Source organism: Nerophis ophidion, linkage group LG01, assembly GCF_033978795.1.
Source record: "Nerophis ophidion isolate RoL-2023_Sa linkage group LG01, RoL_Noph_v1.0, whole genome shotgun sequence".
NCBI classification, from domain to species: Eukaryota; Metazoa; Chordata; class Actinopteri; order Syngnathiformes; family Syngnathidae; genus Nerophis; species Nerophis ophidion.
This window is the reverse complement of record NC_084611.1, coordinates 83,763,159-83,790,516: the sequence shown is the minus strand read 5'-3', so window position 1 is coordinate 83,790,516 and position 27,358 is coordinate 83,763,159. Positions and strand designations below refer to the sequence as shown.

Sequence of the window (27,358 nt, the reverse complement as noted above, 5' to 3'; positions counted from 1 at the left end):
TAGTGCAGTAAGGCGTGGACCAATTGAATATCAGGAAGAAGGAACAAGAGAAACTTAAAAAGTACCACCACCTCACTCCTACCCACTTCTCCATAGTGGGCCGGCTCAGGGTGGAGGACAGAGTAAAACAACTTGCACTGAGCCTGGTCTTTAAAATCCGCTACACCTCCCTGATCCCGTAGTACAGGGGTCGGGAACCTTCTTGGCTGAGAGAGCCATGAAAGCCAAATATTTTAAAATGTATTTCCGTGAGAGCCATATAATAGTTTTTAAGAATGAATGTAACTAAATGCCTGCATTTTTGTAGTAAGGCCAACATTTTTAGAGTTTTGTAGGTCTCTTATTATTTTCAATAACATTGTTATTCTGAAGCTAACCAATAATAAATCAAATACTTCTTATCATGAATGCGACTTCTTGAACAGGTGCGGTAGAAAGCGGATATTTTGACAGTGTGATTACCAGCGTAATTATGTAGGTAGGTAAGTATTGTTATTGCCCAAGTACAACACAACTTTGTTGATTGACTGATTGATTTGATTAGACAAACAAACAGTGTTTAGGGTCACAGAACCGCTTTGGGGAGAAAAAAAAAACTCCAGAGCAAAGCATATATACGTATCACAACATACATCTCCTGACTTGCAACAAAGGGGAGGGAGTGGGTGGGCTACGGTGGCGGGCTGCAGCTCTTCAGACACTGCCCAGTTGTCCATCACCCCTAAGGGATTCGCGTCAAGGGCGTTGGATGAATTATTCATCACTTATCGTGTTAAGCAATGTCAGCTAAGATTTATCTTGAGAGCCAGATGCAGTCATCAAAAGAGCCACATCTGGCTCTAGAACCATATGTTCCCTACCCCTGCCGTAGTACATGTCAAACTACTTCCAGAACATAGATGACCGCCATGACCACAACACCAGGGGGAGCTCCACAAACCACGTTAAACCCAGATTCCAAACTAACAAAGGTCTTAACTCATTCTCCTTCTAAGCCAGATAAATGTGGAATGCACTCCCAAAAGGTGTAAAAGAAAGTGCATCTCTTTCCTCTTTCAAAACAGCACTAAAAGAACACCTCCAGACAACTTCAACCCTAAACTAACATCCTCCCCCCTCCACATCCCCAGATTGTAAATACCCTTTTTACTGTACATATCCTTTGAAGTCCGACCTACACTGTTTCAAGGTCCATTTCTCTGTTGATGCAATTGTTGATGACTGGGGTACTGATATCAACCATACCCTCCTCATCCCATAATTCAATGTATATGCTCTGATGATTAACTTGTGTGATGACTGTATTATGCTGATAGTATATATTTGTACCATGAATTGATTTACGTGGACCCCGACTTAAACAAGTTGAAAAACTTAAATCGGGTGTTGCCATTTATGGTCAATTATATGGAATATGTACTGTACTGTGCAATCTACTCATAAAAATTGCAATCAATCAATCAATTAAAAAAAACAATGGTTGAAAGAGCGGCTGAAACAGATGTGGAAGGTCAAGGCTTGCGTGGTCCCCGTGGTAGTGGGGGCCCTCAGAGCAGTAACCCCCAAAGAGCAGCTGAAACGGATGTGGAAGGTCAAGCCTGGCGTGATCCCCGTGGTAGTGGGGGCCCTCAGAGCAGTAACCCCCAAAGTTGGAGAGTGGCTCCAACAGATCCCAGGAACAACATCTGAATGCTCAGTTCAGAAGAGCGCAGTTTTAGGAACAGCCAAGATACTGCATAGAACTCTTAAACTCCCAGGCCTCTGGTAGAGGACCCGAGCTTGTGAAGTGAAGGGAATGATATTTATATAGCGTTTTTTCTCTAGTGACTCAAAGCGCTTTACATAGTAAAACCCAAAATCTAAGTTACATTTAAACCAGTGTGGGTGGCACTGGGAGCAGGTGGGTAAAGTGTCTTGCCCAAAGACACAATGGCAGTGACTAGGATGGCGGAAGCGGGGATCGAACCTGCGACCCTCAAGTTGCTGGCACGGCCGCTCTACCAACCGATACCACCCCTACTGGGGTGAGAAGGAGATTTTTTTTTTTATATATATATACTTACTAGGGGTGTAACGGTACACAAAAATTTCGGTTCGGTACAAACCTCGGTTTAGAGGTCACGGTTCGGTTAATTTTCGGTACAGTAAGAAAACAACAAAATATGAATTTTTTTGGTTATTTATTTACCAAATTTGTAAACAATGGCTTTATCCTTTTTTACATTGGGAACACTATAATAATTCTGCCCACGTTAATCCACATTAAACTGCCTCAAATTGTTGTTCAGTTTAAATAAAATTACAAAACTTTTCTTCCACATATAAAAAGTGCAACATCAGTTTCAGGTCAATTCATCATGCTTAATTTATCACAGCATTTGGGAAGCCTGTAGTTGTTTTTTTTTATCATGTAAATGTTTTATTTTTATCAACATGTGATAGCAGGGACCCTGCCATTCAAAGCTTTTCTGTGCGTAAAACAAACACACACACACACGGCAAAATGAGCTAACGTTACGCTAAAAGCTAATTAGCCTTCACCTCAAGCCAGGACTGCGAGCGAGCTGAGCTGCAGTTTAAGTTTCTAGAAGGTCAACGGGCTCATAGTGATGTTAGTAGTAGTTGACAGGGAGGTGTTTATTATCATTTGGGGAGAGTACGCTGCCTCATGCTCACCTCGAGCCGTACGTTTGACACTCCTGAACTAGATTTAAAGTTGAGTTTTGGTGGTACAATTAATGCATTTTCAAATTGTTAAATAATCATGTAATTAATAGTGATTCTTATTGTTGCTTGACTATTGGGGCACCCCAAGTATGCAGTGTGAAGCCCACCTATCACAGTCATTGACTCCTGAGGGCCGGGAATTCGTATCGTTTCCAGAACATGCCGAGAGCTGCACTTTGGACACGCCAGGTTTGGGACGTTGTTTAGCTCGTGCATGGTGTGAACGCACAGCTGCAGATGGAGTGCATTACGTGCGGTCTGTTGACCCAATTATTATGTATACCGGGATTCATTCCTGGTAGTCACCCTTACTCGCCCCAGGAGCCACAGCAACACCAAATAAGGTCAGATGCATGTCGTGCTGTAACACGTTTTCTTCTCCTCCCGCTCAGCGCCGGCATCGCGGTGGGTTTCTACGGAAACGGGGAGTCGAGCGATGGCGCCAGCCGCCTGGCCTACTCCCTGCGCCACGCCAACCGCACCGTGTCCGGGATCGAGAAACTGGTGAGCGACGAGAAAGACGCGTCGAGGCGAATCCGCCGATTAAAAGTTCTTGATGCGTTTCCTCCCTGCAGGTGTCGGACAGCGCTCTGGCGCTCAACCAGACTGTGGAGGAGAACCTGGTCCAGCTGGAGACGGCCTACAAGGAGCAGACGGACTACCTGTCCGTGGTCCAGAAGCTGCAGGGACAGCTGGACGAGCTGGTGAAGCTGATGGTGGACATCCCTTTCTGGTCCAACACGCAGATTTCTCTGGAGGACATGGCCAGCCAGACGGAGGCTTTTGACTTCTACAGGTTTGGGATCACCAGGCTGTGACTTCATTTGGTTTTTGGATCACGGTAAAAATGTACACTTGTCCTCACAGGTGGTTGGGTTACCTGGGCTTGCTGCTGTTTGATGTCCTCATTTGTCTCCTGGTGCTCTTTGGCCTGATCCGGAACTCCCGGGGAACTCTGATCGGGTAAGTGTCCACACTAACGCGGTGTATAAAAATTTAGGTTGTAGCGCCACCTGTTGCACTGATCCCAGCTATAAGTCGTCTGCTTTAATCGCATAATTACACAGTATTCTGGACATCTGTGTTGCTGAATCTTTTGCAATTTGTTCAATTAATAATGGAGACGTCAAAGAAGAAAGATGTAGGTGGGAAGCAGTGTATAGCAACACAAATGCAGCCGGTGTTTCCTTGTTTACATTCCCGAAAGATGAGGGTCAAGGTTTACTATGGAACAGAGCGGTCAAAGCGAACATGGTTCCCTACCACATGTCAACCGCCAGGTTTCGTTGAGAAAATGGTGGTTCTAAGTCGGCTCTTACCGTAGACATGAGCGGAGAGTTTGCGTCGTTCCTCATGCAGCTGCGGACTCTCTTGCCTCCTCCCACCGGCCGCCCCTGACCGTCAGATGCTTACACCATAGAGTAGGGGTAAAAAAAAAAAAATCTCAGCCCGGCTGCCTTCGCCTCGTAGAAGAAACGTGGCTTCCCTCGGAGACACTGGTGGTCGCCACACCCCTCCGACTTTCAGGTTGTACAGGTATGACCATATGATCTCACTAAAACACTAGCAACACAATAAGCAGATAAGGGATTTTCCAGAATTATCCTAGTAAAATAACATCTGAATCGCTTCCACTGCCCTCGTCTTTTTTTTCTTCTTCTCGTCCTTCACTCCCACTTTCCTCATCCACGAATCTCTCATCCTCGCTCAAATTAACGGGGAAATCGTCGCCTTCTCGGTCCGAATCGCTCTCGCTGCTGGTGGCCATGATTGCAAACAATGTTCAGATGTGAGGCGCTACACAACCGGTGACGTCACGCGTACATCGTCTGCTACTTCCGGTACAGGCAAGGCTTTTTTATTAGCGACCTAAAGTTGCGAACGTTATCGTCGATGTTCTCTACTAAATCCTTTCAGCAAAAATATGTCAATATCACGAAATGATCAAGTATGACACATAAAATGGACCTGCTATCCCCGTTTGAATAAGAAAATCTCATTTCAGTAGGCCTTTAACCAAGATCATTTTTTTCACGCCCCTTCCTCATTAAAATACGACTGAGAAACTGATATTTCTTTATTTACCTGCTGGCATCAGCACCTTACATGCCACCGAGGTGAAAACTTGTTTGTTGTTTTCTCACGCCCCCTGACACCTTATCAATACGGTATCAATTTTTTTATTATCATTATTTGGACTCATTTTTGCAGCCCGACCCAGCACATTCTTTCCCTTTTTAGTCTGCGGCCCTTTGTGGAAAAGTGTTGGACACCTGTGTCACCTCAGCACTTTTATTGCAGGGGGTGTTTTGTCCAGTGCGTCAAGCCGCGTGAGAAAATTCAAGTCAACCGCAATGATGTGGTTGGAAAACAGCGCCATCATGTGGTGTGGCTGTCAGTGCAAGTGCATGTTGTCACACTAAGCTAGAGACTGTATTTATATATTTATTATTGTATTTATACCTATGATCCCACACAAATGTTTGTGTACATTGAGTCTAAAATGTTATTTTGGAGAAACAAATAATTTTTCATAAGCAGCCATGTCTTGTGTGCTCCTGCAGCGTGTGTCTGCTGGGGGTGCTGACACTCGTCGTCAGCTGGGGGTCTCTGGGCCTGGAACTGGCTGTCGCTGCGGTAAGTGTAACCATGGCAACGTCGCAGAGCTGCCTGGCTTGGCGGTGATGTAATCTCCTTCGCTCTGACGTGTGTGTGTGTATGTGTGTGCGTGTGTGTGTGTGTGTGTGTGTGTGTGTGTGTGTGTGCCTTCACAGTCGACCAGCGACTTCTGCGATTCGCCCGACGCCTACATCGCCCGGGCGACCAAGGAGAACGCCGTCATCAATCAAGGTTAGCGGTCAAGATGCTGAGTTAGATCACACCCACCCTGACAAGTCACTTCTATTTTAGGAAACCTGTGTGTGTGTGTGTGTGTGTTCTAGTATTTCTGCCCTTCTTGAGGCAGCAACAAGAAAAAGTACCTTCCATATGAGGAGGTCAGGACATAAATCATGGTCCCAATACAGAAAACCATTGTATCTAATAGAGAATGTATCATTTGCACCTCCTGGTGGTGAAATCTATCAAAATGAGGGTGGCGGGGGGTTGCTGGAGCCTATCTCAGCTGCATTCTTTCAAATGTCTGTTTTAAAAGTGCTCCCCCTTTGGCCAGCATATGACATAACAAGTGTGTGTAAAAAATTTGAAGGGCTTCCCCTCTGGCCAACATATGAAATAACAAGTGTGTGTAAGAAATTGAAATGCGCCCCCTTTGGCCAAAATTAATTTAAAAAAATAAATACGTATATAGAGACATGTTATATTACTTGAAGTAAATAATGAAGATTAAAAACCAATTACAAACAAAGAATTCCCCCTAAAATAAATTAACTAAAAGCAGTCTTTTTCTCAGCTACAATCGGGCATAAGGCGGGTTGTAGCTGAGATAGGCGCCAGAGCCCCCCGCCACCCCAAAAGGGAATACGCGGTAGAAAATGGATGGATGGACAGTCTTTTTCTCGCAATGTGTCGACTATTTTCTTATAAAATAGGGGACAATTTCTCATATTCCTTCTGTTTCTGTTGTATTCCAATATTTTCTCGTAAAAATATTACTCTTTTTATGTAAAATTATAAATTTTTCATGCAAAATGGTGACATTTGTCATGTAAAATTCTGACTTTTATCACAATATTTCCATTTTTGTTGTTCTTGTAAATCAGTGGTATATTTTGAGTAAAATTATGACTTTTTTCATAACTTTGCCAAGTGAAATTCCGATTATTATTAAAATTTCGCCAACCTTTTACAGTTTTCTTATAAAATTGTGACTTTAGTCGAGTAAAATGATGACTCTTTTCATAAAACTGCCAAAATTTGGAGCTCATCTTCTAAAATTGTGACTGTTATTGAGTGAAAAAACAACTTTTCTCATAATATTGCGCAAATGTTCACTTTGTAAAATCACGACTTCTATTATAATGCTGCCAAAATTTTCTTGTGAAATTGTGACCGTTTTCTTGTGAAATTCCAACTCATTTTTCACAACAAACTTTTTGTATATTTACGTAGTTTGTTTATATTATTAATGTTGTAAATACACTTCTTCAAATATCTAGAAAGGGTGGTCCTAAAGAGACAGGCATTATTCGGAGGTCTCAAGAAGTTGACAAATACAAGAATGTGTGTGTGTGTGTGTGTGTGTGTGTGTGTGTGTGTGTGTGTGTGTGTGTGTGTGTGTGTGTGTGTGTGTGTGTGTTCTTGTATCTCTACCCTTCTTGAGACATGAAGAAGGAAAAGTATCTCAGAACTTATTACTATGTGTGTGTACGGTCAAATCTACCTAGCAACAGCGTTCGGTCCTCACAACTACAAAAGTAAAAACATTTTTTTTACTTTGATTGTTTTGCATTCTGAAGTGAATTTGCAACTCTTTACTATAGCTCGGTTGGTAGAGCGGCCGTGCCAGCAACTTGAGGGTTGCAGGTTCGATCTCCTAGATCAGGAGTCGGGAACCTTTTTGGCTGAGAGAGCCATACAAGCCAAATATTTTTAAAAGTATTTCCGTGAGAGCTATAAAATATATTTTTTTAAAGACTGAATTCAACTAAATGCGTGCATTTTTAAGAAAGACCAACATTTTTAGAGTATAATAAGTCTCTTATTCTTTTTAATAAAATTGTTATTCTGAGGCTAACCAACAAAAAAAAAAAAAAACTACTTCTTACCATTAATGCGACTTCTTAAACAGGTGCGGTAGAAACCGGATGGATGGATGAAAATGCATGAGAAAGTTTTATGTTTTAAACGTTATTTTTAACATCGTGATTACCAGCGGAACTAATTATTACTTATCGTGTTAAGCAATGTCAGCTAAGATTTATCTGAGAGCCAGGTGCAGTCATCAAAAGAGCCACATCTGGCTCTAGAGCCATAAGTTCTATACCATACCCCTGTCCTAGATCCTAGTCCCTGCCGTTGTGTCCTTGGGCAAGACACTTTACCCACCTGCTCCCAGTACCACCCACACTGGTTTAAATGTAAAAAAAAAATAGGTGTTGGGTTTCACTATGTAGAGCGCTTTGAGTCACTAGAGAAAAAGCGCTATATAAATATAATTTCACTTCACTACTCCCATCTAGTGCTATATATATATATATATATATATATATATATATATATATATATATATATATATATATATATATATATATACATACACATATATATATATAGATTATTTTTTTCATCATTCTAGCTATAGTGGAAAGGGGGGCCCTCACAACCTACTGACCAAACGTGGGTCCACACAAAGTAGGCAAGACATGTATGTATGTATGTGTGTGTGTGTGTGTGTGTGTGTGTGTGTGTGTTGGGGGATTGTGTTTGACTGACATTTAGATTATGTTTGACTGACATTTACTGCTAGATTTATTTTTTTCATCATTCTAGCTATAGTGGAAAGGGGGGCCCTCACAACCTACAGACCAAACGTGGGTCCACACAAAGTAGGCAAGACATGTATGTGTGTGTGTGTGTGTTGGGGGATTGTGTTTGACTGACATTTAGATTGTGTTTGACTGACATTTAGTGCTAGATTTATTTTTTTCATCATTCTAGCTATAGTGGAAAGGGGGGCCCTCACAACCTACAGACCAAACGTGGGTCCACACAAAGTAGGCAAGACATGTATGTGTGTGTGTGTGTGTGTGTGTTGGGGGATTGTTTTTGACTGACATTTAGATTGTGTTTGACTGACATTTAGTGCTAGATTTATTTTTTTCATCATTCTAGCTATAGTGGAAAGGGGGGCCCTCACAACCTACTGACCAAACGTGGGTCCACACAAAGTAGGCAAGACATGTTTGTGTGTGTGTGTGTGTGTGTGTGTGTGTGTGTGTGTGTGTGTGTGTGTTGGGGGGATTGTGTTTGACTGACATTTAGTGCTAGATTTATTTTTTTCATCATTCTAGCTATAGTGGAAAGGGGGGCCCTCACAACCTACTGACCCAACGTGGGTCCACACAAAGTAGGCAAGACATGTATGTGTGTGTGTGTGTGTGTGTTGGGGAGAGTGTGTTTGACTGACACTCCGGTACCCGCTCAGTCTCTCGGCCGCCTGCAGCAAACCTGCACTCTCACGAAACAAAAGCGCATCATGTGACTTTTTCTTTTCTTTCTATCTTATTTCATTTGCTCTTTTTTTTAAGCCCTCCTCCCCTTACTTCATCTTTTAATTAGATCTGTTGTCTCTCACTCCTTTCCGCTCTGACTGTCTGCCGCAGAGCGCAGATGTTTCCTGTGCAACACACACACACACACACACACACACACACACACACACACACACACACACACACACACACACACACACACACACACATGAACAAAAAACGTTTAGTTTAACCTCTAAAGTCCAATCCAGAAGGTTTTTTAGCACCAATAAGCCACTAACGCAGGGGTGTAGCTCATTTTGTAACGGCATGATCGTTAGCATTCTGATAGCTTTTTTTTTTGTGTGTGCAAATTTTGAACACACATGTTGGTGACTGCAAGGCATACTTGGTCAACAGCCATACAGGTCACGCTGAGGGTGGCCGTATAAAAAACTTTAACGCAGTTACAAATATGCGCTACACTGTGAACCCACACCAAACAAGAATGACAAACACATTTCGGGAGAACATCCGCACTGTAACACAACATAAACACAACAGAACAAATAGCCAGAATCCCTTGCTGCACCCCAGCTACCACCAAACCCCGCCCCCCACACATAGAATAGAATAGAATGAACTTTTTTGTCATTATATTTGCATATAACGAGATTAAAGACTCCAACTTAAGGTGCGGTAGTGGGAACAAATATGGGGTGAAATAAATGACATAAGAGATAAAAAGGAAAAACTAGCAATTGGAATAAACTGACTACTATCCAATAAAAATAATAAGCAATCCTGTACAATATACAAAACACTATAGAAGTACAAAATACTGTACAATATACAGAACAAGACAAGAGTACCGAAGTAATAAATAACAATCAGTGTCGGATGTATTGCACTCGAAGGGTAGTATTGCACAGTAGGGTATTAGGGCATGATATTGTATAGGGGTGAATTATTATTATTTTAAGTTAGAGTTCAACATGGTGACAGCTATTGGTGACAGATATTAACCCCCCTCCCCTCCCCGTGCGTGCGGCAGTAGAGGTGGTGTATATTGTATCCCGGAAGAGTTAGTGCTGCAAGGGGTTCTGAGTATTTGTTCTGTCATTCTTGTTTGGTGTGGGTCCACAATGTGCCGCATATTACTAACAGTGTTAAAGTTGTTTATACGGCCACCCTCAGTGTGACCTGTATGGCTGTTGATCAAGTATGTCTTGCAGTCACCAACGTGTTTGTATTATGATGAAGGCGGACGGCGAAGACGTGTCTTAGAGGACGTTAAAGGCAATGCTGTCACGGCACGCCCTTACCATTAATGGCCATGTGAGAATCGGGACAAATCCAGGAGTTCGGAAGTCTCCCGGAAAAATCGGGAGGGTTGGCAAGTATGTCGCTATGGCGGGAAAGCCATTCAAAGAAGGTGAATCCATTAAAAAGTGCATGTTAGATTTTTTTAAGAAATCTTTTCTCGCGGCCCAGCCTCACCCAGTTCCTGCATCCAGTGGCCCCCAGGTAAATTGAGTTTGAGGCCTCTGATCTAAACTTTACGGCTGCCGGTAGTTTTTTCTATGTTCTTATTTAATAAGTTGTAGCTGTATTTATTTCAGTATAGAAGTGTTTTGCTTGGGTCATGAAATGATGGTAATGGCGTCCCAGTGCAAACATTCATTTTATATATAACGCTTAATTCTCACCTTTTTTTGTGGAGTACATAACTCCACGTGTTCATTCATAGTTTTGATGCCTTCAGTGACAATCTGCAATGTAAATAGTCATAAAAATAAAGAAAATGCATTGAGTGTGTCCAAAAAGTTGGCCTGTTCTGCATGTGTTCTTGTCTCACTTAAATATTGTGAATGATAGGCAAAGTTGCACAGGAGTGCTTTAAGAGGTCCACCCTGTGTTTGCTGCTTGAATTGACGGTTTTGTTTGTGTTGTTTCTCGTGTCGCCAGACGTCTTGCAGTACTACCTGAGGTGCAGCCCCGGCCAGGTCAACCCATTCCAGCAGGTAGAGTAAAAACAACCAGAAAAATGACATGTTCATCTCCGTTGAGTTCACGTGTGTTTGTGCGCACCGGCAGAGGCTGTCTGGGAGTCACAAGGCGTTGGTGGAGATGCAGGACGATGTGGCCGAGCTGCTGCGGTCTGCCACGCGGGACTATGCCAACACAAAGGTGTGTGTGTGTGTATGTGTGTGTGCGCGTGCATGTGGCTGCTAGTGTTGTCCCGATACCAATATTTTGGTACCGGTACCAAAATTGTTTCGATACTTTTCGGTACTTTTCTATATAAAGGGGACCACACAAAAATGGCATTATTGGCTTTATTTAAAAAAAAAATCGTAGGGTACATTAAAGGCCTACTGAAATGAGATTTTCTTATTTAAATGGGGATAGCAGGTCCATTCTATGTGTCATACTTGATCATTTCTGGATATTGCCATATTTCTGCTGAAAGGATTTAGTAGAGAACATCGACTTTTGGTCGCTAATAAAAAAGCCTTCCCTTTACCGGAAGTAGAAGACGATGTGCGTGTGACGTCACGGATTGTAGGGCTCCTCACATTCTCACATTGTTTACAATCATAGCTTCCAGCAGCAAGAGCTATTCGGACCGAGAAAGCGACAATTTCCCCATTAAATTGAGTGAGGATGAAAGATTTGTGGATGAAGAAAGTTAGAGTGAGGCACTTAAAAAAAAAAAAAGCGATGGCATTAGGTGCGTTTCAGATGTAATTAGACACATTTACTAGGATAACTGGAAAATCCCTCATCGGCTTGTTGTGTTAATAGTATTTTAGTGACGGCGTGGCGCTGTGGGAGAGTGGCCGTGCGCAACCCGAGGGTCCCTGGTTCAATCCCCACCTAGTACTAACCTCGTCACGTCCGTTGTGTCCTGAGCAAGACACTTCACCCTTACTCCTGATGGCTGCTGGTTAGCGCCTTGCATGGCAGCTCCCTCCATCAGTGTGTGAATGTGTGTGTGAATGGGTAAATGTGGAAATAGTGTCAAAGCGCTTTGAGTACCTTGAAGGTAGAAAAGCGCTATACAAGTACAACCCATTATAATGTCATACCTGAAAGTCGGATGGCTGCGGTGAACGCCAGTGTCTCTGAGAGAAGCCGAGGAGCCAAGATCACAGCTGCCTTTTTGACAGCTACAGGAGGATGTCCCATAATCCACTGAAGTCTCCGGTAAGAGCCGACTTAATATCAGAATTTTCCCACCCAAAATCTTGCTGGTTGACGTAGAGAAACATGTTCGCTTGACCGCTCTGTGTTAAAGCTTCACAACAAACAATGAAACACCGGCTGTGTTTCGGTTGCTAAAGGCAGCTGCAATCCACCGCTTTTCACCAACAGCATTCTTCTTTGACGTCTCCATTATTAATTGAACAAATTGCAAAAGATTCAACAACACAGATGTCCAAATTACTGTGTAATTATGCGATGAAAAGAGACGACTTTTAGCCGTAAGTGGTGCTGTCACAGACACGCGTCATCATTCCGTGACGTTTTCAACAAGATATTGCGGGAAATTTAAAATTGCAATATAGTAAACTAAAGCGGCCGTATTGGCATGTGTTGCAATGTTAATATTTCATCATTGATATATAAACTATCAGACTGCGTGGTCGGTAGTAGTGGGTTTCAGTAGGCCTTTAAATATATGTTTCTTATTCAATTTTGTCCTTAAATAAAATAGTGAACATACTAGACAACTTGTCTTTTATTAGTAAATAAGCCAACAAAGGCTCCTAATTTACCTGCTGACATATGCAGTAACATTTATCATTCTATTATTTTGTCAACATTTTTTAAGGACAAGTGGTAGAAAATGAATTATTAATCTACTTGTTCATTTACTGTTAATATCTGCTTACTTTCTATTTTATCATGTTCTATCTACACTCCTGTTAAAACGTAATAATCACTTATTCTTTTGTTTTTTGGGTGCTTTACATTAGTTTTGGATGATACCACAAATTTGGGTATCGATCCGATCCCAAGTCGTTACAGGATCATACATTGGTCATATTCAAAGTCCGTATTTCCTCAATTTTAAAAAAACGAAAGAAAAGGTTGTGATGACAAAAAATATCGACGTAATCATAGTAGTATCAACTCGATACGCTCCTGTACTTGGTATCATTACAGTGGATGTCAGGTGTAGATCCACCCGTGGCGTTTGTTTACATTTTGACGCCGGTCAAAATTTATGTTTTTTATATATATATATATGTATATATATATATATATATGTATATATATATATGTATATATATATGTGTATATATATATGTATATGTATATATATATGTATATATATATATATGTATATATATGTATATATATATGTATGTACCCTACAGGTGAGTGACGTCAGTGTTTGTGCGGGTGGGCAAGCAAGTGAGAAAGCGGTCGCTGAGGGCGGGGGAGAAATACATTGGCATCAAACTCCGTAGCTTGCTAGCTAGTGCACGCTAGATTTCTGAGACTCTTATTTTGTTAGCACGGGCAGGATGAAACAGGTCTTTTATGGTGAAGACAGGAACTGTGCTGTCGGTCTTTAGAGTTTTGACAGTAGGTACGGAGTCTCTAGAAATAAAATGTGTTTCTCTGCGTCCGCCCTGTTAGTGATTTTTTTCTTAAATATGAGCTCGCAGCAGCCAGCGTCATCTCACAAGATCCTCGGGTGCCGAGAATGTCAAACAACTGACGAAAGTGAAGTCTTGGTATGATTGATGATTGCTCATTTTTATGTCTATTTTTTAATGCCTGGCTTGAGATCGACTGACACACCCTCCGAGATCGACCAGTCGATCGCGATCGACGTAATGGGCACCCCTGAGCTAAGATGTATCTGAGAGCCAGATGCAGTCATCAAAAGAGCCACATCTGGCTCTAGAGCCATAGGTTCCCTACCCTTGCATTAGTTTATAAATCAATTAATGTTTCTGTGCGGCCTGGTAGCAAATGCGTCACGGACCGGGACCGTTCCCCGGACCGGTGGTTGGAGACCACTGTCTTAAAGCACCTCTTCCTGAGGGCGTTTCAGTGTTATAACTTCACCTTTATCATTAGTTTTAATAATAATAATAATGGATTAGATTTTTTATCGCGCTTTTCCATTATTAGATACTCAAAGCGCTAACAGAGAAGTGAGAACCCATCATTCATTCACACCTTGTGGTGGTAAGCTACATTTGCAGCCACAACTGCCCTGGGGTAGACTGACGGAAGCGTGGCTGCCAGTTTGCGCCTACGACCCCTCCGACCACCACCTATCATCAGAGGTGGGTAGTAACGCGCTACATTTACTCCGTTGCATCTACTTGAGTAATTTTTGGGATAAATTGTACTTCTAAGAGTAGTTTTTATGCAACATACTTTTACTTTAACTTGAGTATATTTATAGAGAAGAAACGCTACTTTTACTCCGCTCTATTTATCTACAATCAGCTTGCTACTCGCTACTTTTTTTTTATCGATCTGTTAATACACGCTTTGTTTGTTTTGATTTTGTCAGACACGCATTCTAAGTAGAATCTGCGCATGCCTGCGTTTCACCAATCAAATGCAGTCACTGGCGACGTTGGACCAATCAAACAAAACCAGGCGGTCACGTGACCGTCACACGTCGAATCCGACCTAAAAAGGTTGAAAAACGTATTCGGGTGTTACCATTTAGTGGTCAATTGTACGGAATATGTACTGTACTGTGCAATCTACTAATAAAAGTTTCAATCAATCAATCAAAAGTGTAAAGGAAAAAATACACTTTTTATTTCAACCGTACTTCCCGTCAAAAGCCTAAAGACTGATCGCACAGTTCCTGTCTTCACAATAAAAGTGCCGCTCCATCGCGCCTGCGCTAACAAAATAAGAGTCTCCGAAAGCTAGAGCATTCAAGCTAGCAAACTACGAAGTTTGCCGCCAATGTATTTCTTGTAAACTGTATAAAAACGAATATGGAAGCTGAACAAATAAGATGCCAAAAACCAACGACTTTCATGTGGTATTAGACAGAGAGGAGGAACTTTTTTTGCCAATCAATGCAAGTCATGGGAATCAGGTAATACACCAACTTATATTCTTGTCTTCATGAAAGATAGGAATCTATATGTTAAACATGCATTTATATTCAGTAAAACACCTTTAACATGTCAACAAAAACGGCAAAATAAATAACTATAAATGATATACTGTGTATATATATATATATATATATATATATATATATATATATATATATATATATATATATATATATATATATATATATATATATATATATATATATATATATATATCTTGATTGGATTATCCGGAGAATAGTGCTCGATACCGTGGTAGAGCGCAATATGTAGGTGTGGGAAAAAAATCACAAGACTACTTCATCTCTACAGATCTGTTTCATGAGGGTGTTCCCTCAATCATCAGGAGATTTTAATGGAAGCATTCACATACAATGGTTTATATAGAGCACAGAGTGGGTGGGTACAAGCAGGCGTAGGGTGTGGTGATTGGCTCATGTGTTACCTAGGAGGTGTTTCCGCCTGTGGCGGCATGTTGAAATGATTTCACTGCGCTTGTTGAGGGATGATAGCTCTGGATGATATATAATATATATATATATATATATATATGAGGTAGATCACCTCGACTTGGTCATTTATTAAGTAATTGATTAACGTTGAAAAACTTATTGGGGTGTTACCATTTAGTGGTCAATTGTACGGAATATGTACTGTACTGTGCAATCTACTAATACAAGTTTCAATCAATCAATCAATCAATCGATGAATGCCTACTGAGCCTATGGTGCTGTTAAGTTATTGTGGCTCAATTTGCCTTAATTTTTTTTATTTTCATGTTTTATTATTTAATATATATTATTGTTTTAGTTGCTTAAGAGATATTCCTGGCTATGAATTTGCTCATTGCTGTTTTTATTTTTTTTGTGCATTATTTGTTGCCGTAATCATTAAACAAACAGGTTACTCATCAGTTACTCAGTAATCAGTTACAAGTAACAGTACTCTTACTTGAGTACGATTTATGGCTACTCTACCCACCTCTGCCTATCATTCATTCATCATTCATTCACCAGTGTGAGCGGCACCGGGGTCAAAGGGTGAAGTGTCCTGCCCAAGGACACAACGGCAGCGATTTGGATGTCAAGAGGCGGGGAGCGAACCCTCAACCCTCAGGTTTCTGGCACGGCCACTATACCCACTACGCCATACCGCCACCATTTTAAGCCAAAATGCATCGAATCTCCCTTTTTCTGTTTACCCACTGTGTCTGCTTGTAAGTACTCTGTGATTGTGCGCTGCCGAGCATGCTCCTCTGCTCGTAAACCCAGCAATGACATGATGTGGCGACGACAGGGGCGCTAGGGGTTGGCGCACCGATACTTTTTAGAGGTGGTATAGTACTGAATATGATTAATTAGTATCGTGGTACTCGTAATCATCATCGGCGGTCACTCGAAACGAGTATGACGACCCTCCTGGTAGGGGTGTATCCCTTTATGAAGGATGTCTGTGCGGGATTTTGTTTAACGTGGAGAGACTGGTGCACAGACAGTCACCACACGGTCCTTGACAGACCCGGGTCAGGGTCCAGAGGCATGGAGTCCAAGACGACTGGGGACCCTTTTCTGCTGCAGCGTTCTTCTGCCGTTGAGGTCTTCACTGTATTAGGGCTAGGAGGCAGTCAGGTACAGTGGGGGAAAAAAGTATTTAGTCAGCCACCGATTGTGCAAGTTCTCCCACTTAAAATTATGACAGAGGTCTGTAATTTTCATCATAGGTACACTTCAACTGTGAGAGACAGAATGTGAAAAAAAATATCAAGGAATTCACATTGTAGGAATTTTAAATAATTTATTTGTAAATTATGGTGAAAAATAAGTATTTAGTCACTTCAAACAAGGAAGATCTCTGGCTCTCACGGACCTGTAGCTTCTTCTTTAAGAAACTCTTCTGTCCTCCACTCGTTACCTGTATTAAAGGCACTTGTTTGAACTCGTTATCTGTATAAAAGACACCTGTCCACAGCCTCAAACAGTCAGACTCCAAACTCCACTCTGGCCAAGACCAAAGAGCTGTTAAAGAACACCAGGAAAAGAATTGTATACCTGCTCCAGACTGGAAAGAGTGAATCTACCATAGGCAAGCAGCTTGGTGTGAAAAAATCAACTGTGGGAGCAATTATCAGAAAATGGAAGACATACAAGACCACTGATAATCTCCCTCGATCTGGGGCTCCAAGCAAGATCTCATCCCGTGGGGTCAAAACGATCATGAGAACGGTGAGCAAAAATCCCAGAACCACACGGGGGGACCTGGTGAATGACCTGCAGCGAGCTGGGACCAAAGTAACAAAGGTTACCATCAGTAACACACTACGCCGACAGGGAATCGAATCCTGCAGTGCCAGACGTGTCCCCCTGCTTAAGCCAGTGCATGTCCAGGCCCGTCTGAAGTTTGCCAGAGAGCACATGGGAGAATGTCATGTGGTCAGATGAAACCAAAATAGAACTTTTTGGTGTAAACTCAACTCGTCGGGTTTGGAGGAAGAAGTGAAGTGAAGTGAATTGTATTTATATAGCGCTTTTCTCTAGTGACTCTAAGCGCCTTACATAGTGAAACCCAATATCTAAATTACATTTAAACCAGTGTGGGTGGCACTGGGAGCAGGTGGTTAAAGTGCCTTGCCCAAGGACACAACGGCAGTGACTACGATGGCAGAATCGGGAATCGAACCTGCAACCCTCAAGTTGCTGGCACGGCCACTCTACCAACCGAGCTATACCGCCCCAGAAGACTACTGAGTTGCATCCCAAGAACACCATACCTACTGTGAAGCATGGGGGCGGAAACATCATGCTTTGGGGCTGTTTTTCTGCTAAGGCATGGGTGTCAAACTCTGGCCCACGGGCCAAATTTGGCTCGCCATGTAATTTCATTTGGCCCTTGAGGCAATAATAAATTAACATTAGAGCTGGACCGCCGGTATTATTCAGTGGCGGTGCCGCTGTATCACCGCATTCAACGCTAATTCTCATACTTGCCAACCCTCCCGATTTTTCCAGGAGAATCCCGAATTTCAGTGCCCCCCCCGAAAATCTCCCGGGGCAACCATTCTCCCGATTTTCCACCCGAACAACAATATTGGGGGCGTGCCTTAAAGGTACTGCTTTTAGCATCCTCCATAACTTGTCGTCACGTCCGCTTTTCCTCCATACAAACAGCGTGCCAGCCCAGTCACATAATATATGCGGCTTCTACAAACACGTTAGTGAATGCAAGACATACTTGGTCATCAGCCTACAGGTCACACAGAGGGTGGCCGTATAAACAACTTTAACACTGTTTCACCACACTGTGAACCCACACCAAACAGGAATGACAAACACATTTTGGGGGAACATCCACACCGTAACACAGGGGTAGGGAACCTATGGCTCTAGAGCCAGATGTGGCTCTTTTGATGTCTGCATCTGGCTCTCAGATAACTCTTAGCTGACATTGCTTAACACGATAAGTAATGAATAATACTGGCGATATTCAGTGTTAAAAATAACGTTCAGAATATAAAACATTCTCATGCACCTTCATCCATCCATCCGTTTTCTTCCACACCTGTTCATTAATGGTAAGAAGTATTTTATTTATTATTGGTTGACTTCAGAATAACAATGTTATTAAAAAGAATAAGAGACTTGTACTGTAAAAATGTTGGTCTTACTTAAAAATGCACACATTTAGTTGTATTTAGTGTTATAAAATATTGTACGGCTCTCACGGAAATACATTTTAAAATATTTGCCTTTCATGGCTCTTTCAGCCAAAAAGGTTCCCGACCCCTGCCGTAACACAACATAAACACAACAGAACAAATACCCAGAACCCCTTGCAGCATTAACTCTTCCGGGACGCTACAATATACACCCCCGCTACCAACAAAACTCGATTTTGCATGTCACTATAAAGTTATATAAGCCTTGCTTGTTCAATATTCACTCTCTCTCCACTCCACTTTATTTATATAGCACATTTAAACAACAATAACGTTTCCAAAGTGCTGCACAGCCATGTTAAAAACTATTGTAAAAAAAATAAAAAATAAAAAATAAAAAAAAATAAATAAATAAATAAAATACAATTAAAAACAAATATATGTATATATTATGCTCCACCAATGACTGAATAAAAACAAAAAATAAATAAATATAAAACCAATAAAAACAATATAAAAACAAATATGATTAAAAACTATTTTAAAGGGTAAAATCAATTAAAATGCCAAACGTGTTTGGGTCCCTATTAAAAGGTTAAGTTGTTCAACTTTGGCCTTCGGCTTTGTTCAGTTTAGAATTTTGGCCCACTCTGTATTTGAGTTTGAAACCCCTGTGCTAAGGGGACAGGACGATTGATCCGTGTTAAGGAAAGAATGAATGGGGCCATGTATCGGGAGATTTTGAGCCAAAACCTCCTTCCATCAGTGAGAGCTTTGAATGGTCGACTATTATTTCCACCATAATTTACAAATAAATTCTTTAAAATTCCTACAATGTGAATTTTTTTTCCACATTCTGTCTCTCACAGTTGAAGTGTACCTATGATGAAAATGACAGACCTCTGTCATCATTTTAAGTGGGAGAACTTGCACAATCGGTGGCTGACTAAATACTTTTTGGCCCCACTGTACTAGGCCTTTGCCAAGGGCCACCTGGGGTAACAGTAGTAAAGGGGTAAACCTGCTAGTGCCGCAAGACCCCATAGAGAAGCCTCCACTGCCGGATGCACTTGAACGTCACGTCACGCCCAGTACTATACTAACCCTAACGGCGTGCTCAGGGACAACATGTGACCTCCGGTTTGTCCGTGCAGGGGACTCTGGAGCAGATCCAGTTCGTGCTGAACTCCACCGAGGTCGGCCTCCACCAGCTGACGGCGCTGGTGGACTGTCGCAGCCTGCACATGGTGAGTCACTCCGCCACGGACGCTTCCGGAAATCTCACCGTCGCTCCCTCCCCCCCCTCCTCAGGATTACGTGCAGGCGCTGACGGGCCTGTGCTACGACGGCGTGGAGGGCCTCATCTACCTGGTGCTCTTCTCCTTCGTCACCGCCCTCATGTTCTCTTCCATCGTGTGCAGCGTGCCGCACACCTGGCCTGGCAAGAGGTAACACACACACACACATGATCCCGAACACGGACACACACCAGCTAACGCGCTACTAACTCCGCCCCTTTAAGAGTCCATGCATGTTTGTGTCCCTCCACGCATCCTTGGCCACATCCATGTTTATTCCATCTTCCTCTCCTCGCCCGAGCACCAGATTTTGTCGTTTTTGTTTTGTTTTCCCCACCCGCCACATGCCCCACTTCCTCCTTCTGTTCCTACCCCCCCCCGCTATGTCCTGATTTGGAATTGCTTTGGGCTTCAAGCGAATGCTGCTGGATATTGAGGTGGATATTTAATGACCGTATGCTCGCACAAGCGACTTCTTCCAAGAAACCAAACACGCCCCGCGGGTTGGGAGAGACGCGGCGATGTGACGTTCTCGTGGTCTACGCTAATCCGTAAGATGCCTGAAATGAGCGAGGAATATCGTGCTGCCTGGGTTTCTACTCGCTTATTATTCCTCGCTCAGCCTTGTGCTCGTGAGAGCGGAGCAGCTCCACCTGGTGGCCACGCCGCCGGGCAACCGCCATCTGTGTGGCGCCGCGTTGGACGACACGGCTCGCAAAAGCACGCACAATAAAAGGTTTAACAAATGAAGAAATACAGAATATTTCACCTTGCGCATTGGAGCCGTTAATGCTGGTTGAACGACGATATTGAGGACCGGTAAACTCGATTAATCACAATAAATGAACGGAAATTCAGCGCGCTATTTATGCTTCTTTACCTAAAGCCCCGGGGTTGGCAACCCAAAACGTTGAAAGAGCCATATTGGACCAAAAATACAAAAAACAACTTTGTCTGGGGACGCAAAAAATTAAATGCCTTATATAAGTCTCATAATGAAGGCAACACATGATGTAAGTGTCTATATTAGCCTACTATCAAAATGACTTTAAAAGTCTTATATAAGTGTTACAATGAAGGCAACACATTATGTAAATGTCTATATTATCTATATTCGCCTACTATCCAAATGACTTTAAAAGTGTTATATAAGTGTTATAATGAAGGGAACACAGGATTTAAGTGTCTATATTAGCTATGTTAGCCTACTATCAAAATGACTTTAAAAGTCTTATAAAAGTTTTATAATGAAGGCGACCCATAATTTAAGTGTCCAAATTAGCTATATTAGCCTACTATGAAAATTACTTTAAAAGTCTTATATAAGTGTTATAATGAAGGCAACACATGATGTGTCTATATTAGCAATATTAGCCTACTATCAAAATGACTTTAAAAGTCTTATATAAGTGTAATAAAGAAGGCAACACATGATGTAAGTGTCTATATTAGCCGACTATCAAAATGACTTTAAAAGTCTTATGTAAGTGTTATAATGAAGGCACCTCATAATTTTAGTGTCTATATTAGCTCTTTAGCCTACAATTAAAGTGACTTTAAAAGTCTTATATAAGTGTTATAATGAAGGCAACACAGTGTCTGTATTAGCTATATTAGCCCATCCATCCATTTTCTACCGCTTATTCCCTTTTTTGGGGTCGCGGGGGGCGCTGGCGCCTATCTCAGCTACAATCGGGCGGAAGGCGGGGTACACCCTGGACAAGTCGCCGGCCTACTATCCAAATGACTTTAAAGTCTTATAAAAGTGTTATAATGAAGGCGACACATAATTTAAGTGTCTATATTAGCTCTATTAGCCTACTATCAAAATTACTTTAAAAGTCTTATATAAGTCTTATAATGAAGGCAACACATGATGTAAGTGTCTATATTAACCTACTATCAAAATGACATTAAACGTCTTATATAAGTGTTATAGTGAAGGCAACTCATAATTTTAGTGTCTATATTAGCTCTATTAGCCTACTATCAAAATTACTTTAAAATCCTTATAAAAGTGTTATAATGAAGACAACAGATGTGTCTATATTAGTTATATTAGCCTACTATCAAAATGACTTTATAAGTGTTATAATTTAGGCAACATATGATGTAAGTCAGTGGTACCCAACCGGGCCGCAGAATAATTTTTTATTAATTTATTTTAATTGTATTTTAATTAAAATGTTTTGTATTTTTTATTAAATCAACATAAAAAACACAGGATACACTTACAGTTAGTGCACCAACCCAAAAAAACCTTCTTTTTCATGACAAAAAAATAAATTTCGGGAGAACATCCACACCGTAACACAACATAAACACAACAGAACGAATACCCAGAAATCTCTTGCAGCGCTAACTATGCAGGGATGCTACAATATACACCCCCCCAACCTCCTCATGCTCTCTCAGGGAGAGCAAGTCCCAAATTCCAAGCTGCTGTTTTGAGGCATGTTAAAAAAAATAACGCACTTTGTGACATCTATGATAATTAAATTAATTGTTTTTCCATAATTTGAGTTGATTTATTTAGGAAAACCTCGTTAAATCGTTTATCGCATCCAGCGGGGCATCACAACAAAACTAGGCATAATAATGTGTTAATTCCACCGCTGTATGTATTGGTATCGGTAATTAAAGGCCTACTGAAATGAGATTTTCTTATTTAAACGGGGATAGCAGGTCCATTCTATGTGTCATACTTGATCATTTCGCGATATTGCCATATTTTTGCTTAAAGGATTTAGTAGAGAACATCGACGATAAAGTTCGCAACTTTTGGTGCTGATAAAAAAGCCTTCCCTGTACCGGAAGTAGCAGACGATGTGCGCGTGACGTCACGGGTTGTGGAGCTCCTCACATCTGAGCATTGTTTACAATCATGGCCACCAGTAGCAAGAGCGATTCGGACCGAGAAAGCGACAATTTCGTGGATGAGGAAAGTGAGAGTGAAGGACTAGAGGAAAAAAAAAAAAGACTATACAGTGGGAACGATTTAGATGTTATCAGACAAATTTACTAGGATAATTCTGGAAAATGCTTCACGGTGGCAGAGGGGTTTGTACGTCTGCCTCACAATACGAAAGTCCTGCAGTCCTGGGTTCAATCCCAGGCTCGGTATCTTTCTGTGTGGAGTTTGCATGTTCTCCCCGTGAATGCGTGGGTTCCCTCCGGGTACTTCGGCTTCCTCCCACTTCCAAAGACATGCACCTGGGGATAGGTTGATTGGCAACACTAAATTGGCCCTAGTGTGTGAATGTCGTCTGTCTATCTGTGTTGGCCCTGCGATGAGGTGGCGACTTGTCCAGGGTGTATCCTGCCTTCTGCCCGATTGTAGCTGAGATAGGCGCCAGCGCCCCCCGTGATCCCAAAAGGGAATAAGCGGTAGAAAAATGGAAAAAAAATAAAATTCTGGAAAATCCCTTATCTGCTTATTGTGTTACTAGTGTTTTAGTGAGATTATATGGTCGTACCTGTACAACCTGAAGGTCGGCACCGCACCTTTATTCAGCACCAGTCGACGGACGGGCGGTGGCGATGCCCATCTCTACCCTTCCAAAGGGACCCACTTCGAAACACGATCTTTCGAAATGATCGCTGCATAATACACTGTATTTTGTGTGTGTGGTCCAATCCAACCGTGTTCGCTCGACATCTCTGTTCCATAGTAAAGCTTCACCGTCATCTTTCGGGAATGTTAACAAGGAAACACCGGCTGTGTTTGTGTTCCTAAAGGCGGCCGCAATACACCGCTTCCCACCTACAGCGTTCTTCTTTGATGTCTCCATTATTCATTGAACAAATTGCAAAATATTCAGCAACACAGATGTCCAGAATACTGTGGAATTATGCGATGAAGACTTATAGCTGGGAACGGTGCTGGAACAAAATGTCCTCTACAATGCGTCGTCATACCGCGACGTTTCAGCAGGATACTTCGGCGCGAAATTTAAATTGCAATTTAGTAAACTAAAAAGGCCGTATTGGCATGTGTTGCAATGTTAATATTTCATCATTGATATATAAACTATCAGACTGCGTGGTCGGTAGTAGTGGGTTTCAGTATAGGCCTTTAATAGTTGGACAATATCGGGATATCGGCAAAAAAAAGGCATTATCGGACATCTTTAACCAGGGTTGCTTTGTCGCATTGACTGAGGGCCAAAGAAAAAGCACAAGACGGGCAGAAAGAATCACTTTGAGGCACATTTGCCTGCCGAGTGTTTGATCGCGTGGCCAGAGATCCAAGTTCCAAATCATTTCATGATGAGTTATGATTATTTTGAAGCCTCATCTATCCCGTTGCTGCCGGCTGCTTTACATTTCTGACCATTTTTTTGTGTGGAAAATGGATTATTATTTTTTCCTCTCTCTCTCTCTCCTTGATTTCCTTACTTCTTGGTTTTTGTTTGCTTGAAGCTCCACGGAAGCATGAGTGCCGACGGCAGAGACGTGGTTGTGTGTTTAGCGTTGGAAGGCAGGGAGGTTCCACCAGGCTGCATGCACAGCGACCGCCTGCATGCTCGTTGTCCAGCAGGGGGCTTGTCAGCTTCTTTGGCGCTTGGGGGGGGCGTGGCCTGATGCTCAGGACCCGAGCTAGTCCACCGCTCCTTAACTCCTGTTTACAATCTGTTGTCTCCCCCTTCCTACTCCTCCTCCCCCCATCTCCCTCTCTCCCACCGCGCCCCTGACCCGACCCGACCCGGCCCCCCCTCCCTCACCCCCGAAGGACGGACGAGGAGGACGGCGAGGACGAGTCGGGCGCCTCGCGGGGCGGCGTTCACGATAACCTGTACCGCGTTCACATGCCCAGTCTCTACAGCTGTGGCTCCAGCTACGGTAGCGAAGCTAGCCTGCCCGCCACCGCCCACACCGTCAGCAATGCCCCCGTCACTGAATACATGTGAGTTAGCAACACCCGACGCCACGGTGCTCCCCCACCCTCGAGTCAGCCTACTTGCAAGTGTAGCTCTGTGACGACTTGTTCAAAAAGTATTCCACCAAGCGGTGCAGTTCGCCGCTTTTCGGCACCCTTCCCGTCGGGCTCGTAGCGGATCGAAAGGTGCGGGGCAATGTGTGGACACGCTACGACGTCACCTCGTTCGGCGAGCGTGTCGGAAGTACCGTATTTCCTTGAATTGCCGCAGGGCATATAGTAAGCGCCTGCCTTGAATTACTGCCGGGTCAAACTCGCTGCCCAAAATAATTAGCGCATGCTTAGTATTACAGGTGACACTTCACCTGTCATTTTCAAAATGGACGAGGCTGAATTCAATAACTTGAAATCGCATAAAGGGAAGAAGATTAAGAGCTATTCAGTAGGATTTAAGGTCCGAGCTTACATCACACTCAAATTTTTACTGCATGCCTTTGGTAAGTCTCGGAGTGAGAAGAGGTTTTAAAATAATTAGCGCATGCTTACTTTTACCGCATGCCTTTGGTAAGCGCAGAAGTGAGAAGAGGTTTTAAATTAATTAGCGCCCCGGCGGTAATTCAAGGAAATACGGTATGTTAGCGCTTTTAGTAACCCGGATTTTGTGTGTCTGTAGCTTTAATGCTAATGAGCAGTGTGTCTCCAAAAAAAGCGCTATCGTTCACTTTTGACGCTAACACTTTTCCTCTGCACCTGTCCAACATAAAAGATGCAATATATCACATACAACAACTTAACATGAAGGAGAAGAACAGAAGGAGATAAACATTAGCAACATTAGCATAGCTATTTGAGCTAAAGTGCTAACATTACACTCGCATTTTTTAAGAGTAACGAAGACAAGACAACAGATGCTATATATACATATACATAAGTCGTAACATGAAGGAGTAGGACAGGAGGACAGAGACGTTGGCCACACTAGCATAACTATGTGATGCTATAGTGCTAAAATTACACCTGCATTTTTAAGAGCAATAGCTAAAGTGCTAACATTAACGGAATGAAGACAAGACAATAGATGCTATATATACATCTACATAAGTCGTAACATGAAGAAGTAGGACAGGAGGACAAAGACGTTGGCCACACTAGCATAACTATGTGATGCTAAAGTGATAAAATTACACCTGCATTTTTAAGAGCAACAGCTAAAGTGCTAACATTAACGGAATGAAGACAAGACAATAGAAGCTATATATACATCTACATAAGTCGTAACATTAAGAAGTAGGACAGGAGGACAGAGACGTTGGCCACACTAGCATAACTATGTGATGCTAAAGTGCTAAAATTACACCTGCATTTTTAAGAGCAATAGCTAAAGTGCTAACATTAACGGAATGAAGACAAGACAACAGATGCTATATATACATCTACATAAGTCGTAACATGAAGAAGTAGGACAGGAGGACAGAGCCGTTGGCAACACTAGCATGGCTATGTGATGCTAAAGTGCTAAAATTACACCTGCATTTTTAAGAGCAATGGCTAAAGTGCTAACATTACACTCGCATTTTTAACGGAATGAAGACAAGACAACATATGCTATATATGCATCTACATAAGTCGTAACATTAAGGAGTAGGACAGGAGGACAGAGACGTTGGCCACACTAGCATAACTATGTGATGCTATAGTGCTAAAATTACACCTGCATTTTTAAGAGCAATAGCTAAAGTGCTAACATTAACGGAATGAAGACAAGACAATAGATGCTATATATACATCTACATAAGTCGTAACATGAAGAAGTAGGACAGGAGGACAAAGACGTTGGCCGCACTAGCATAACTATGTGATGCTAAAGTGATAAAATTACACCTGCATTTTTAAGAGCAACAGCTAAAGTGCTAACATTAACGGAATGAAGACAAGACAATAGAAGCTATATATACATCTACATAAGTCGTAACATTAAGAAGTAGGACAGGAGGACAGAGCCGTTGGCAACACTAGCATGGCTATGTGATGCTAAAGTGCTAAAATTACACCTGCATTTTTAAGAGCAATGGCTAAAGTGCTAACATTGCACTCGCATTTTTAACGGAATGAAGACAAGACAACATATGCTATATATGCATCTACATAAGTCGTAACATTAAGGAGTAGGACAGGAGGACAGAGACGTTGGCCACACTAGCATAACTATGTGATGCTAAAGTGATAAAATTACACCTGCATTTTTAAGAGCAATGGCTAAAGTGCTAAAATTACACTCGCATTTTTAACGGAATGAAGACAAGACAACAGATGCTATATATGCATCTACATAAGTCGTAACGTGAAGAAGTAGGACAGGAGGACAGAGACGTTGGCCACACTAGCATAACTATGTAATGCTAAAGTGCTAAAATTACACCTGCATTTTTAAGAGCAAGAGCTAAAGTGCTAACATTAACGGAATGAAGACAAGACAACAGATGCTATATATACATCTACATAAGTCGTAACATGAAGAAGTAGGACAGGAGGACAAA

At 42.1% G+C, this 27,358-nt stretch overlaps 1 protein-coding gene across 2 annotated transcripts in view; it reads left to right on the top strand.

Moving 5' to 3' along the window:
* Positions 1-27,358, top strand: part of LOC133560751 (protein tweety homolog 3-like) — an 89,680-nt gene that overhangs the window by 45,510 nt on the left and 16,812 nt on the right. For both annotated transcript variants that reach the window (XM_061913638.1, XM_061913628.1), the window contains 10 exons: positions 3,120-3,231; positions 3,303-3,523; positions 3,595-3,690; positions 5,292-5,364; positions 5,502-5,577; positions 10,848-10,903; positions 10,977-11,069; positions 19,799-19,891; positions 19,956-20,092; positions 24,675-24,848. In XM_061913638.1, coding sequence (XP_061769622.1) covers positions 3,120-3,231; positions 3,303-3,523; positions 3,595-3,690; positions 5,292-5,364; positions 5,502-5,577; positions 10,848-10,903; positions 10,977-11,069; positions 19,799-19,891; positions 19,956-20,092; positions 24,675-24,848 — 1,131 coding nt within the window. The remainder of the gene's footprint in view (positions 1-3,119; positions 3,232-3,302; positions 3,524-3,594; positions 3,691-5,291; positions 5,365-5,501; positions 5,578-10,847; positions 10,904-10,976; positions 11,070-19,798; positions 19,892-19,955; positions 20,093-24,674; positions 24,849-27,358) is intronic.